Source organism: Triturus cristatus, chromosome 12, assembly GCF_964204655.1.
Source record: "Triturus cristatus chromosome 12, aTriCri1.1, whole genome shotgun sequence".
Taxonomy (NCBI): Eukaryota; Metazoa; Chordata; class Amphibia; order Caudata; family Salamandridae; genus Triturus; species Triturus cristatus.
This window is the reverse complement of record NC_140595.1, coordinates 633,289,812-633,306,433: the sequence shown is the minus strand read 5'-3', so window position 1 is coordinate 633,306,433 and position 16,622 is coordinate 633,289,812. Positions and strand designations below refer to the sequence as shown.

Sequence of the window (16,622 nt, the reverse complement as noted above, 5' to 3'; positions counted from 1 at the left end):
GGGTGGGTGTGAGAATGTGGTAAGATGAATCCTGGTGCACGGTGGAGAGAAAAGAGGGCAAACCTTCACCTTGCGATGCCTTATATGTTGCCGTCCCAGGTGCCCCCATATGATGTTACAAGGAGCCCTCCTTCATGGCAACACTGAGGAGGGACTCCCCCTTTGCTCCTGGCCCGTGGAACGACTAATGGCACCCCTCTTCTGTCTGCAGGGGGTGCCTGGTCAGAAGCGAGTGAGGAAAACCCCACTCTACTGATCTCATTGACAGACTCACTACGAGAATTTGGGGCTGCGAGACATATGACATAACACACTTTACTCATCATGGAATGGACACATATGTGGTAGGAATGGGATTTAGGTGCCCTGGCAGAAGAGGTTAATGAAAAGGGTGCAGAAAGAGAGAAGAGACTTAAGATGGGCACAACAAATTTAGCGGTTAATCCTCCTCCTCTAATATCTGCTGATGCTTGATCCTCTATAACATAATGTCTCACTGTAATAAAGTGTCCCTTCTCCTCCTCGCTTCTCCTTGTGCTGCCTCGTCAATCTGATACCTCTCTCCTCTCTCACAAGGTTGCTGCACGGATGGACTACAATCCCTTAAATAATGCCCCAAATTCACAAAAGGATCCCCATTATCAGACGATGGATTACCAAAACGTATTTTTCTTGTTTACATGTCATTTTATCTTAAAGTATTTCACAAAACAATAAAAATCCATTTAATAAACAAAAACTCTTACTAAATCCCATACTGAATACTTTGTTGCTACCTACCTCACCATGAACCATTGTTGACAATCTGCCCATACATAGGACTTAAGATGTATAGATGCAAAAGTAGGTACAGGTTACCATAGAAGCTAGAAAGTATGCACTGGAAAAAAACAGGTCTTACTACTAACCAATTTAACGACACCCTCTGCTCACTGTTAAATGGACTAAAGGCTACGTTGGCATTGATGGAATTAAAGTCTGTGGTCTACTGGTCACTCCGGATATCAACAGCGGATGCTTCACTTTCTAAATCCCCTTGCCAGCTCCCCTGAAGAGGCCTTTATGCCATCTGAGCACATCATACATCCAACATTTCACACAGTGTAAGAATACACGTTACAAGGTGTGAATCTATAAAGGGGGGCTATATTACAAGGGGTGCAGTCTTAGACACTGGTATGGGAATCCTGCACTGATAATCTGACCAGCTAGTGAGAAGCCCAAGGGTTCTGTTGCTCTTATTTCTAGGAAAAAGGTTTTGCCCAGGCAACAGAGCTTTAAGTTATGAAATAATATCTGAAAACTTCCAGGCTTATGTTAAGACTTTTTCAGGGGGCTAGGCTAACTTTCTAAATCTGTACAACACATTCTGTCCGCAAATGGATTATGCCCATCCAATTCCAAAATACACAAATTGTCCACAATAAATTCCTTCTGAACTCCTGGCGCGCCCTTGGATGAAGGGGAAGATGCCATGGAGAGTAACTAACATCAATGTTTACTCTGCATTCCACCTACCAGTTGCTGCCAGTTTAACTGACGCACTTGGCTAAAGTCTTGTGAAAAAGCTTTATTTTTTCCTGCCAACGCCCACGGTCCTGCGGATAGAACAGTTTTGAGCTGTGTTTATTCTCCCCTGCCTTGGCCTGGCATGACCCGCCGAATGTTGAGTAATGTTCCATCAAGGCAAACACGCCTTGGATAGCTGCGTGCCAGGCTGGGCGAGGCCATTGACGGTGCACCACAGAGCATGCGCAGCCTGGATCGCCCTCCTCCTTATTAGGGGCGCGTTATGCAGCACAAGCAAGCAGCCTTTCCCAGTCTCTCCATAGAACTTCATGACACTGTAGTTCAGCCCCCCCCCCCCCCGAAATTTGTCTCTAGTTGCGCCACTGGTAGTACTCCAGGGTTATGGACGATTTTACAAACTACAGGCAGTTGCAGTACACTGCATGCACAGTGGGCCACATTTACCACAAAATGTCGGCGCGCTGAGCTGCGCCAAATTTGGCAGTGCCGTGCTCCAACATTTGCAAAAAGCAGGGATGCGCCATCTTCACAAGAATACAGCGCACCCCTGCATTTCCGCAGGCGCAAAGAGCGCACTAGTGCAGGCACCCTGCTTCCAGGTTGCAAGGGTGCTTGAGTTGCAGGGACAATTGTTTATGTGCAGGAACACCTTCCTGCACATAAACAATCAATAAAGGCGATTTGCAAATTACATGTGTGCTGCAGAACGTAGCACACATGGAAAAAGCAAAACACGAGGAGAAATTAAAAATGTATCCTCGTTGCGCCATTCTAATGCCTGGTATTCCATAGCATTCAAGTTTTGGCGCTGCCTCAGCCTTGTAAATCTGGGGCAGCGTTAAAAAGCAATGGGTGCTGCCGTGGAATGCCCACAGGAACACCCATTTGCACGACCTTTGCCGCAGAGGACTGTAGCAGAAAGGGGCATATTTACAAGGTGGCGTTAAGCCACACAAAGTGGCTTAGCACCACCTTGTAAATATAGAAAAGGGTGCTGCGCCATCAAAGTGTCAAAAAAAGTGACGTCCAGTGGCTGTGAGGGCTTGTAAATATGCCCCAGTATGACTAATGGTGCGAGTGGCTGAGGGCATACATCCGGATGTACTATGTTGCACTGAAAATGTACCCAGTACTGGAAAGAGTTAGGTCAGGCGTTTGGATGAATGTCTGGCTTAGAACATTCAGATAGCACTCTCATACCTGGAATGCTTTTCTAGCTGTTGGTGGCCTAATCCCTGAGATTACAATAAATTTACCTTGAGTAGATGTTGAAAGACTGTAAAATCAGCACAGGAGCACATAATGGCCTGGTACCTGAGAATCACTACCAGAATATCACCTGACAAACATGGCAGCTAGATATAATCTTCTAATTTAACGTCACATTATAGTTAATAAAACAAAATCTATACCAAGTGGGAGGATATTTTTATGAACAAATTTAGGACACAATATTTATTTCATGTGATATTTCTGATGCAAAACCATGTACCATGTCTAGGAGAACACTCCAAATTAAGGCTGCGTGGACAAAAAAAATCTCTGCTTGCCACTAGAAAAACATGAAATGAAAATTTCAAATTCTGAAGGAACTTGGGGGATTATAGTGACTGATTTTAGAGGTTAACTAGTCAGGTGCTAGTTCAGATTGACATACATCAGGCATGCCATTTTAAACGACTGTCATAATAATAATCTCATAAATTAATAAACAATAACATATGCAGCAGAGTCAAAATAAACTGTGAGCAACGCAAACGTCTTCAAAACAATTTGCGGTAAAAAAAAATGGTATAATAGTGTTAACATGTTTTCCAGAGTGCACAAAACATGAATTTATGATTCTTTTCTAGCTATAGATTTCCCTTAGTCTTTTTCGCAATAGGAGTAAGGATAGACATTTAGAATGAAAGACGGTGAGTGTGGCAAAAGTCTATTCTATGTAGTTATTTGTGGTATACTTAAAAGCTTTCTTATAAATTGGAAGAATGCGTAAATACAGGCTCGAAAATTAGAACGTAAAGAATGTTGGCTAATGAATTAGAACCGGTAGAGCGCTGAGAGGGAGTATGGCCTTTTGGGCCACCCTTCCGTTGTCGGTGACAGGCCGCATATCCCTTTTGAAAATGGTGGCACTCCCTCAATTACTCTACCATTGTCGGTGTGGATCCCCAGCTCCACTTTCAGATTACTGAAATCGATGGTGGTATCTTTTCTCTGGGGCGCGGGTAGGCGTAGAGTAGCGCAGGCAACGCTTATACGACCCAAGGCAGAAGGAGGACTGGCGGTCCCAGACTTTGAATTATACTATTTAGCAGCTCAATTGCAGATCTACACCCAAAATGTGGCGCGAGTATTCAGAGGACCGGAATCCAGGAGGGAAGGGGGAACGCCGCGCCACGTCCTCTCATATATCGCCTTGCAGCAGAAATTGGAGCCTAGGGACCTCCTCACAGAGGAGAGGACTTTCAGACTCTGCTGGAATCGGTCCCAACGCAGGGCGGGAGTGTTGCATCCGTATGCGCCGGGGATACTGCTAGGGATGCTGACGGAATTACCGCACGGCGGAGATTGGTCGCAATTACAGCTCTGGGAAGAAGCAGGACTGCAGGTGGTGGGGGATCTGTATGAAAACAGGACTCTGCTACCATTCCGCACTCTCCAGGAGAAATTTGATCTGCCGAGGGGGGGGTTCTTGTTGCACGCAGCGCTGACCCGAGCGATTCAGGCACACTGGAGGGAGGGGCTGATGGAGCCTAGGGTGTCGATGGCTTGCCAGTACACCATGATGGCGGCAGGGACCTTCAAGGCAGTCACGTGCCTCTATTCTAGAATGCTCTTTGAGAACCTGCCACCTCTGGCGGAATTGAAGGGGAAATGGGAAACTGATCTAGGTAAAGATATCCCTGAGACGGCCTGGGCTCAGATCGTGCGACGGGCCTGGAAGAGCACGAGGAATGCAAGGTTTCAGCTAGTACACTTCTATGTCCTCCACAGAGCATATTTGACACCCGGAAAAATACAGAAATATTTTAGGGTCCAAGAGGCGGCATGTCCCAGATGTACGAGAGTGGGGGTGGAGCTGGAGCATATGCTGTGGTCATGCCCAGCGATGGGTCTTTACTGGAAGGAGGTGGGGGATACCCTGAATGAGGTGACAGAGCGGCGGCTGGTGTTTGATATGGCCATTAGTATACTGCACTGGTTCCCCCACACGCCCAAGAATAAGATTACGAGTAAGTTCATAGATATGGGACTTATACTAGCAAAACGGGAAATTACGAAACGTTGGAAAGCAACAGTGGGCCCCACCAGTAAAAGATGGAAAGGTGAATTTCTCAAATGGGCCACCAGTGAGGGTGCACTGCGTTATCAGTTGGCGCACAGGCGTAATGATGATAAGGCGCTAGAGGCGGCGGCTGCATGGGAGACGCTAGCGCAGGCACTACGAGATTATGAGCCACATGACGATAGAGAAGGGCAGGCCATGGATGGGGAGATAGCCCCGGAACAAGATGGGATCATCGCACAGCTTAACACATAGTTTTTCCTTGGCATGTAGGATACATAAGAACAGAGACGGATACCTGCGTTGCTGGTGGGGACTGAGGGAGGGGGAGGGAATCTATACTTTTCATGGTGGTTAGGGGTAGGTTTTAGTTAGGGAGGTTTTTGGTTTATTCGACGCATGGCTCTGGACAGATTTGTGTATATTTGTACTATGTACTGTATAACTGGCGGGGGGCTGTTGATTACTCCTCAGGGATTCTGCTGATAAATACTGTGTGCAGATTTGTGGGTGTCTGTACAAAAACTCAATAAAGTGCGTGTTAAAAAAAAAAAATTTGAACTGGTTGAAAGTGTAACCTGGGGCCTTTTGAGCACCATTCCGACCAATAAAATGGCAATGTCTTCAGATATTTCTGTTGCTTTCTTATGATTATTTGACACGCTGCCCTGTTGGACAATGACCCTCTATCAATTGCACAGACATCAATTGGTGTCAAAGAGACTAACATTTGCTCACTTTGGGTAGCTTGACCTGAGCATCCAGACAAACCCGGAAATAGAACCTGGTGCCACCTACTGCCCAGGAGGCATCCGTTTAACAACGCATTGTGTGAGCTGCTCAGACCTCTTTTGTGCATTGACTCCATTCATGATTTCAGCAAAGCCCTACTGGTCTATTTTTTTCCCTTACATTTAAGAATCACCAGGATGAATTTCACCTATTATGGATTGATGTGAAGTTTTTGATTGTAAGAGCTCCATTTAAGCCTAAAAACATAATTCCTTCTAACTTGGAGGCATTAACAAAATAGGTCAAATTTTTTCTGTAATTGTGATGCAACAATTAAGGTAATATCTTTTGTCTAAGCATTTTCAAAAACAGCCTTCAAAATGCACAAAATATGGGAATCACACTGGTAACAGGACTGACCAGATCTACCCATCTCTGAGAGTCCAGGGGGTCTTCACTGATTCCCTGTAGAAGGTAGAATCAGGTCGACAATTCTGTGGTTGTTACAAATGCCTTCCAGGTGGTGTATCAAGTTACTAGATAAATAAAAGCAAGATATTCATCTTCAGAAGAACTTGTTGTTCCTTAGGAAGAAAATACATATTTATAGAGGATTTTTCAAGAAGGGGGCATATGAAATGTGAAACGTTTTTTATGAAGTATGCGTAATATATGCAAAGGTGCACGATTCTCTGTGAGATACCAGCAAAAAACTGTTTCAAAGTGACAATATCGACTTTGTGAAGAAAACGTCTCTCTGCAAGACATATTCTACTCAAACCAGTCTGCCATGGGCAAAAAACATGAGCAATTTCAAGGTATAGCAAATGGCCAATATTTTGCCCATTTTACATAACACGAAATGCTGGAATGGTGCAACATTACACCTGCGCAACAAACATTTTACACAACCCTAGTTTAAAGTTTAGCGCCACGAAGACTGTGACATATGGGTGCATGAACTTTGAATTCTCCATCATTGGATCTACGGCGGGAGAGGAACAGCAACATATTTAAATGCACTATTAATGCATGCTCTTCTAAATTGCTCCAGGTAACTCTTCCTAGGGCGTTTCAATTGTATCAAGCTCCTTATGCATGCTCTGAATAATAACCGTGCACTGTGTTTACGGCGGGTGAAGGTTTTCAAGCATTTGTATGAATACACCTCACATGGTATGTAATGTAAAGTGGGACATTGTCATGTGTGCACTGCAGTTGGTCCCACCTTTTCAGATTAGAGCCCTTTTCATTTTAGGACAGGTAGTTTTGTATATGATATTGAAAGTAGGAGCTATGAAATTCCAACATATCAAATGTTGTTGGCTAAAAAGCCAGGACTGGCAGAGCGTGTCACACATGATGTGTAGCCCTCGCCACTAAACAGCTATGTAATGTCATGTAATGTAATAATGCATTTATAAAGAGCTACTTTCACTCCGAAGAGCATCATGGCGCTAAACGGAAAGCAACGCGGCTGATGAACAAATGCTAGACGACTGGTGTATGCGAAGGAAAAATGATTAAATTAGATTTCTGCATACAGCATCCGATGTTGTGAAGATCCAAGATTTTAGGGCCCTTATGCATACAATGTGCTACAATGCACAACTGTCATCCACATTCTGCCTATGCTGCTACTTCTGGCACAGCTCCTCTGCTTCAGACATCCAACACATCAAACACTGCCAGCACATCACCCAGGCCTGGATGCCCAGCCCCCCCCCCCCCCCATGAAACTTAAGCCAATCAAGACAGAGTTCCTCTTATCTGCCAAGAATAACAAACAAGACACAGTACAACCCTGGCTCAATGGCATTATACATGATGGCTTTGAACTCTAACTCTCACTGGATGCCAAGTTATTTGGGTTTGCCCTGGACACCAACCCCACCCTCAAGGAACACACTGCCAAACAAAGATGGCTTGGTACTAGTTCTGTCTTACAGAGAAAGTCAAACCGATTCTTCCAGAAAAAGGCTTCAGAACTGCTGTTTGAGCCCCAGTATTCTCACATCTGGATGGTGGTAATGCCCTAACCTTGAAACCCCAGACTCCACACTGGCACCCTTTAGTGGCATCATACACTCTACAGCACATTTCATCCAGGGCCTGAAGACATATAATCCCATCACCCCAGCCTGATGGAACTCCCTTAGCTCCTCTTGCCAGCCCGCACCATCATCTATACCAGCTGCATCATTTACCAAGCCATCACTACTAGGACCCAAGACAAGCTAACCATCTCTGGTAGTTCTTCGCACACCCGTAGCCAGGACAATATAAGGCGGCAGACTAAGGAGTGTGAAAAAAAACACATAAAGCAACAGGCCTTTTCCATCTATGAACCCAGTATCAGGAACAACATCCCCATATAAATCCGGACCGCCTCAACGCTGGTCCAGTTTAGGAAAGAGTTGAAATCTTACCTCTTTAAAGAAAACCGCATCACAGGGTGTTAACCAGCCGCCTCCTTTCCTATTATTCATTGACTTTAAGCTTGTCTTTATGAACAGTGCTCTGCTGCATTTTTGCTAGGTTCACACAATAGAAATACCACATACATCCATATATTCAGTGCTATGAAGCCACTTTGTGCCTAGTTGGTGGATTATATGTCATTTTAAATGACTAAATACATAAATGGAGAGCATTTAAGTACTGCAAACACATATTGTCATTAAATTATGTGATTGATGCATGAATGTTTACACAATATTATTGCTTCTTCATTGTTGACCAACTGCCTTGCACTATATGGGCTTGATTCACAAAGAGTCTCCGCAGTCATAGTGGAGGCCCCGCAGTTGTGGCGAAATCTCTACACTGCGGTTCTTATTGCGGAGATTCAGCCGCGAGCGTGGAGTCTCCACCACGACCACAGAGACTCTCTGTGAACCAGGCCCTATGTGAGGAAACTAAATAAAGATGGAGTACTCAATAAGAAATTGAGCCATGTGGAGTCATAATTTATCATTTCAATAACTTCCCACCTGATTCCCCTACAAACCCAACAACTTGCTACTAAATTATAAATTACTAATTAAATACAAAAATATATATAATTACACCGTAAAACTTACAAACTACACTAAAAATATAAAACAATTATTTTAAGAATAGTAATACCTAAAAATACTATAACTAATGTAGCTTAAATTGATTTAAAGCTGATATTCAATACAACTATATTAAATGAAAAAATACTATATGCTACGAAATTTTGAACAACAAAATGTTATATATTAAAAACGATATTCTTCTACATTTTTTCCCTCAATGTGTTTTACATTATTGACGATATTCGTTACACGATATTATTGCACCACGATATTTTGGAAAACAATATTTTCCCCATTCACCGTAAACACGTGAGATACACAGGTTATAAGATGCACGACTGAATAGGTAATGGCATGGGGCTGGATCCACAGCGAGATGCACAAGTAATGGGAGCACTGGAGGGTCGCAGGTGAGATGCGTAAGTGATGGGCGGAGGAAGCCATACGGCATAGCGCCACGCAGCCCATGCATATTTTGTCCTTACTCTCCACTGGATAGAGTCATAAAGTGATACCCCTGTGTACGCAGACTGCCCTCAATGTACTCTACATGAAGTAAGACAGTGTCCCATAAGCACGTGACCCCTACTCTGCACAGTCGAGCTGCCACAAGTACATAGGATGTTCCTGCTCGGTACTGGGTGACGTTAGAGGACGGGGCCTCCAGGCACATATCGCCCTCACTGTGCACTCGGCGAAGTTTTAAATCGGTATTCTGTGCACACACGCTGCCCTCATTCTGCACTGTATGTCATCTTAATCCGGTATCCTGTGGGTACACACTGCCCTCACATAGCACTGGGTGGATGTTTTAAACAGCCCATGTGAGAGCGCTCTGTCCTCATTGCGCACTGGATGAAGTCTTAAACGGGTACCCTGTGTGCACACGCTGCCTTCACTCTGCGCTGGATGAAGTCTGTGCGGCTGCCCGCGGCCCCTGCAGGGGGCCACCCTAGGCGGGCGGCCACCCTTAGTCACATTTGGGCACTTCCCCACCCCCACTAATATGGGGGACTATAGGAGGAGTCCCCTGGCCAGACACGTCACTTCCGGCACAAAGAGGAGGGGGAGGTAGTTATGCCTCCCCCGGCCATCTTGGCGTCCTCTTTGCGACGGACACGCGCAAAAGACCAATGTGTCGCATGATCCAGTAAGGGGTATCCTCGTGTGGAGGGTCCTGGAACAACTACGTCGGCGCCCCGTTAGTCCTTCGGGCAGTTGTGGGCCTGAACAACCGGGGGTTTGCCTTGCTACGCTCCGCCCTGAAAGGGGCGTGAGTAATAAGGGACCAATGTGTCACATGATCCAGTAAGTGGATCACCCGTGATCCAGTAAGGGGATCACCCCCATAAGGGTAGCGCTGATGGGTTTCTCCACAGTGCGTGGCTCATCAGGAGGGCAGGGCAGCATAGGTTTATACAGCTGCCTGCCCTTGGATCGCCCGTAAGATAACCCACCATATTGCATACTTTTGTATGGAATAAACCTGCAGCAATATTTTTCCCAAACAAAAGTTGTGTTGTGTATTTATTTATGCATGCATACTCTGTTGTGGTAAGGGTGGGACCTGGTGCCATAATGGGACGAAGAGCGGTACCCGTAACCTGTGTGTTTCAGAGCGGTGCGCCGTGTGCACGCGCTGCCCTCACTCTGCACTGGATTAAGTCTCAAAGCGTTATCCTATGTGCACACGCTACCCTCACTCTGCATAGGATGAAGTCTCAGAACGGTGCCCTGTGTGCACACCCTGCCATCACTCTGCACTGGATGAAGTCTCAAAAGGGTGCACTGTGTGCACACGCTCTCCTCACTCTACAGTAGATGAACTTTCAGAGCGGTGGCCCGTGTGCACACCCTGCCCTCACTCTGCACAGGATGAAGTCTCAGTGCGGCATCCTGTGTGCACGCGCTACCCTCACTCTGCACTGGATGAAGTCTCAGAGCGGTATCCCGCGAGCAGCTGTCATCACTCCGCACTGCAAGAAGAAAGTTGGTACCCATCCCATATTGCGCGTGCCGCTCTCAGCCACTCTTCACTGGACAGTTTTAAACTGGGATCTATGCATACGTTGTCCTCACTTTCCACATAATAAAGCTGTACCGGGAGTGGACAGGGAGTTATGGAGGGCCCCCCTCTGTGCCTCCCTCACTCTCCTATGGATGCCGTGCTCTGCACTCAGTGAAGTGTTTGAAGTTGCGCCGCCGATACTCACATGCCGCCTTCTGGTGCTGGAGGGCGCTGGAGCAGGCTGCCAGGCTGCAGGCTCTGCCGGGGAAGCAGCGAGGATCCCGGACAACCCCGAGCAGTGCCCGGGGCAGCAGCTTCACCAGCGCTCGCATGGTGCCAGGTAGATGCAGTGCAGCTGCAGCAATCTCAGGCAGGAACTCCCCAGACTGGCAGCCTGTCCGGCCCTGGTGCGTTCGGGGGCCGAAAGCCACGCCCATGGACTGACAGCAGAGATCGGCGGGTTGGGAAATCAGAGACCACAACCAAACGCAACGGCACAGCTACCTAGAAGTGACCGACTGACAGGTCACACCCAGTCACAGCCGAAAAGGTTACCTGAGGACCATCTCGGACAGACAAGAAGCGGTCAGCCAGGACACTGACATTTACTGCCCAGCCCGCACCACGACCTGCCCACATCCTGACCCTTACTGCCTACAGACACACTGACTCTTTCTAGGCAGACACTGACACAAACCGTCCCACAGCCCAGCCAGAGACTGGCCTCGGGTACACTGGAACGGATATGAAATACCCGGTGTCCGCTAACACCGCTTGCCCATGTACTGCCCAGGCCCGGTTCTAGCAGGGGGGCCGGGTGGGCCAGGCCCACCCAAACATGAGCCTGGCCCACCCAAACATGAGCCTTGGCCCTTTCAGTGACGTCGCAAAGGGCAATAGAAAAAGGCATCTTAATGTAAAACGTTACCCTAATGTTGTTTTCCTTCCTATTCTGGGAGTTGCGTGATAGGGCCTGGGCTCTTTCTCACAGCCATCCCCAATCACCCAACTCCTTTGAGAAAGATAAGTTGTGTCGTGCAGGAACAATAGGGGCATGGTGAAGTGGGCAAATTCTTTATTTGGCTGTGTGGATATTTCCTTTTGTGTTCGGGACTGGAGAAAATAAGTTTATTTAATCCTGTTCACCTTTCCTGACCCCTGCAGCTGCATATCAGATCAGACTGTGACACAAAAGTTTGACTAAGGGAGTAGGTAAAATAATGTGTTACTATTTGTTTGTATACATTAAATCTGCACAGGCCCAGCAAGGCACATACTTTGTGTATGCTTCATTAAAACATTTTTTTTTAATCATTATCATGGCCATGGATGCAAGAAAACTATACAAATGTCCCCCCAAAAAACTGGTGATTAATCCTGCTGGAGAGCAATCCTTTGCCTGTTGGTTGTTTTGAAATGCAGATAAGCTGTATTTTATGTGGATAGCTCAGTGGATTACTGCCTTTGTCACAGAGATTCTTGTGTTACTTGCCGTTCAGAAGTTACAATCCTATCATAGGGCAGTGACCTATGAACTGTCATTAAATAGCTGTATACAAACATGAATGGTATAGTTAGAACTTCACTTTTTTGTGTTACTATTTAGTTAGAACTTTCCCAGTCTTTCATTATTTTACTGTTGCTAAAAGAGTTTGGGCCGATATACATTTTTATTAGTAACCCGAACCCCCAACCACTGGGGTATGCTTTAAATCCTGAGTTTGTGCTTCCCCAGTCCAAACCCTCTGAAAATATACTGCCCACCAGTATGGATGACGTGATTCCTACACCTTGTAATCCCCATTGGCTTATGTGGCATTCCCTATAGACTGATTTACATACTTTTATGATTCATTGTCTCTGTATAATGTGTGCTTGATGTAAAGTACTGTGACACCCTACACTGATTTGAGTAGTGCTATACAACAAATGAAATGCATATGAGAGAGCGGCTACAGAGAGATGAAGGGCACGGTTGGAGGGTGGTAGTGAGGTAGACTGAGGAGAAAGAGATCATTGGTGGGGCACCAAAAAAGACTTTCGCACTAGCGCTAAAGCCGGCCCTGTCATGGCCTTTCTGTTTTTATTTACTTAGTAGTCAGGTCATTAGGGAAACTGTGGAACATATTAAAGTGTGTTCTATTATATTTACTGCTATATACAATGTTTTAAGTTTGAAAGTGATTTTACTAATGTTTTTCACAGGAATAATGAAAGTGGAGCTGGATGGTGGGTGATATCAGGCTAGGGCCCAAGGTCATCTGCGAGATAAGGTGCACAGGAGAGGGATGGTAGAAAAGTGAGTAATCAGGCCTGGAACGACTTGTTTTGAAGCCGGGCCTGTTGGAATTTGAGGGTTTGCACTTAGGTCCACACATTGCTCTTCCTTTTAAATAACTCTCCACATGCTCTGTATACATACAGAATCGATCCGTTGTATCATGGTGACTGTTTGCAAGTAGATATAATGTAATCTAGGGCTTGTGGCTACCACAAGAAGCAACAAATTGGGCCCGCAGCGGCCCACCCAAATGTACTCTTGGCTCACCCAAAAATAAATTCCTGGAACCGGGCCTGGTACTGCCACAAGCTGATCAGACCTGACCTTAACTACCCAGATACAAAGACCAACCACTCAGGCAGACAGTGCCCCCAGGTGCCCGGAACCGACACTATTATCTCAGGTGGACAGAAGGGACACTGACAGGCACTGCCCATGCACTGCAACCACCTGCCCAGGCACTAACTGCCCAAGATGATCCAGCTTTCCAGACATTACCACTAACTGTCCAGATGTAGATACTCAGGGCCGGTTCTAGGATTTTTAGGGCCCGGGCGAAGGTGAATGTGCGAGGCCCCTCTAATTTACATAAGTGGCACCTTCAGGGCTCCGGAAGCTGTTCTGTGCAGACTGCTCCTGGGCCGCAGCTCCCCTCTTTGCCACCTACAGCACCTCTTTCTCAGCTCATATTGGGCTGAAGGTGTGGGAATAGCTTTGGGGCTGAAAGTTAAAACTGCAGCCGGTAAAGTGCTGCCAATGGGTGTCCCGCAGTGTCTCCCAATGGGCAGCCAGACAGGAGGCCTAATTGCAGGCCACACCTGCAACTGGCACAAGATGAAATGTACCCCTCCCCTAGGCATCCCCACACCATCCCTGAGAGGACCAGGTAGAGGAGCCCCTTCAAAAAGCCCAATTGCAAACAGACACCGTTCTTCAATGTGATCGGCAGGGGCACAAGACGTTTGGTGGTGTGTTGAACTTGTGCGGTGCCCCATGCTGGTGGGCTGAGAGCGAGGCCCTGGGCAGCTGCCCACACTGCCCATGCCTAGCGCCGGCCATGTAGATACAAACTCCCCGCACCCTGTCACGAACTACCCAGATACTGACACTAACACCGGAACAGACAGTGAAACCAGATGTCCAGAGACACCAACATTAACTGACGGTAGATTGAGCGAACTGCCCGCGTTCTGTCCGTAGCAGCCTAGAGGGTCACACAAACTGCCTATAAACTGAATCCCATTACTCAGATAGTGCTGGGGCAGACACCAAGTCTCAAAAACACCGGTCCGTTAAGGGGTCTGAGGGAAATTTACAGGACAAATCCCCTATTCACTAAATATCTATCAACAAGAAGTCCGCGGGTCTACTAAATCAGAACTGAGAGCTAATGGCGACAAAACAAAATATTCAAAGGAAAAGTCCTCTTAAAGAGGACAAAGTCCCATCACCCACTGAGGTGGCATGCTTCATCATTTGGGACCTCCTCTTAACCACACCTGGTGCAGTTAAGGAGCTACAACTCCTTTGCTAGTGTCAAAAGGAGGAGCTCGCTGATGTTTTGAATATGAAAACAGAGGACTCGATCTCCTAAAGATCGATGAAGCTGCCTAAAGTGTGGTGAAACAAAGTGTAAGAAGAGTGCAGTGTGTATAGACAGTGTATTAAAATTGACTACCGAAAGAAAAATATGTTTATTGAGTATCTTAAGGTGTCAAAGAATAAAAAACTAAAAAACCTGTTCTCGGTAAGTCTCCGAGCACGCTAATAACAAACGCGGTCTACATGTTTCAGCCAACTATGATCTGACAATATGATCATGGCTTTCTTCAGGACCATATGATGATACTACTGCAACAAAAAGTAGATAAGGTGCAAAAAATCACAAAGCAAAAGATATAAAGAACGATATAACCTACAGGTATACCTGCTTATTCGGAGATAGGTGGAACTGCAGGGGTACAGAGTGATCACCTGTTTAAAAAGGCAAAACAGGAGAAAACACAGATATCACATGTTGTGTTGGGTCATAGCACCCAGTCACTCAAACAACTGTATTTATAAACATCTGTCATGGAAAGGTCGCCAAATGGCCTTCTTACCCGCAATCAGTCGGGGATAAAATCCTACACTCCTGGTAACGACTCAGGGCGTGAGGCAACGCTCTATATAAAACATAAAAAGAAAAGAAAAAGCTGATACCACAGAGGAGCCGGGTATAAGGTGCTTAATTCCTCTCAGTAGCATTGCTACAGATAAACATAAAACAAGAAAACCAGGAAATCACTCAACGAGACTGTCAAGGCCAACGTGCTAGACCTAGAATCAATAGGTTGAGCTACCGTCACTATAGACAAATCAGAGGTAGAGCAATCTGTAATGATAAACATCGGTAAATGCTAGTCAGCCCTTGGAACAGAGCGTAATTGGACACAGCAGGCAAAAAGCTAAGACCCACCACTCGGGAGCGATGACTACTACTAATATAGGTGCATGCATCTCTCAAAAGTCAAACGGTCTAAGGCTTAAGATATGACACCATTGTAAAAATAATTGACCACAAAACATGTGGTCGCTCTAGCAAGCATAAACTCATCCAGAGATGTTTACCTAAGCTAATGGCGCGCTGGCTACCTTACCTGTCCGTCGTTACCCCGGACGTTCTTCCTGGTCGTTCCGAGTGGTCACCGGACGGGAGCAAGCTCGTCTTTTAAAGAGCTTGGAAATGCTAAACACCTGGAAGCCGGCATACGGAGCGAGGGAGTGAACCCCGTCACGTGACTATGGCATGTCTACGTCACACTCTCGTACGTATGTGAATCAATCTCAGGCATGCTGGAAAATGTAGTATCTGATGGCAATACTAGAGTACGGGGTGCTCAAAAAGACCAAAATAATTTTTTGAATGTTATTTAGCTGTAGATAGGACGCATAGTTGGAAAACAACTGCCAACCTACACACATAAACGTACTCAGTCACGTAACTCGGGCATATTGGCAGCACATGCTCGTACATCACGGAGCAGTGACAGGTATGAGTGAAAGTGTAATATCAAATAGCAGTCGAAAAATTCTATGTGCCCCCGAATTTAAAAAAAAAAATATTTCACTGTAAGTAAGAACCATAGTCGAAAAGCGTACACCAGTCTACACTCACTAGAAATGTCATAGACCCTCAGAACAGGCTATATTCACGTACATACTGCTCTCATAAGAGGCTTATATTAGCGCTATAGTGGAGGATACAGTTCTCAAACCTAAACTCAAACCATGGGTGAGTAGGTAATCAATACCAATGTTCCAAAAGAGGAAAATTGGGAGTGTAACCAAAAAACACACAACCGCTAAAAGACAGAAGTATGTACAGAATTATATATGTGTGAACCGTTGGAAATCACGTAGAAGACTGTCCATGCCCAGGGTATATGAGGTCAAACCCCTCTACAGACGGAGTACGGGTGACCCAAATGCAAATAAAATGTCAAACCTCCGCCTGCAGCTAACGCAATAGTGTTTGGAAATCTTATCACAGTGCTGCACACTAGGATCGAACCACCCAAACAAAGCAAGTGTATTATTTCAGCGCAATGAGGTCCAAGGAATTGCATCATTAAGCCCAACCACATCACTATGTAATTTGAACACTCAACGCTGTTCTTTTTTAAACAGAAAGTTCGATATGTCCGTGACATGTGGGGGAATATAAGGTTGTTCAAGGAT

General features: G+C 45.9%; 1 protein-coding gene and 1 long non-coding RNA gene across 2 annotated transcripts in view; one reads left to right on the top strand and one right to left on the bottom strand.

Annotated features, from left to right (window-relative positions):
• CA5A (carbonic anhydrase 5A) overlaps positions 1 to 11,073 on the bottom strand; it is a 192,733-nt gene extending 181,660 nt beyond the window's left edge. The window contains exon 1 of the mRNA XM_085639434.1: positions 10,827 to 11,073. Within this exon, the coding sequence (XP_085495560.1) occupies positions 10,827 to 11,058 (232 nt within the window). The 5' untranslated portion in view covers positions 11,059 to 11,073. The remainder of the gene's footprint in view (positions 1 to 10,826) is intronic.
• Positions 1 to 16,622, top strand: part of LOC146776442 (uncharacterized) — a 327,970-nt gene that overhangs the window by 301,158 nt on the left and 10,190 nt on the right. The gene's annotated exons all lie outside the window — the stretch shown is intronic.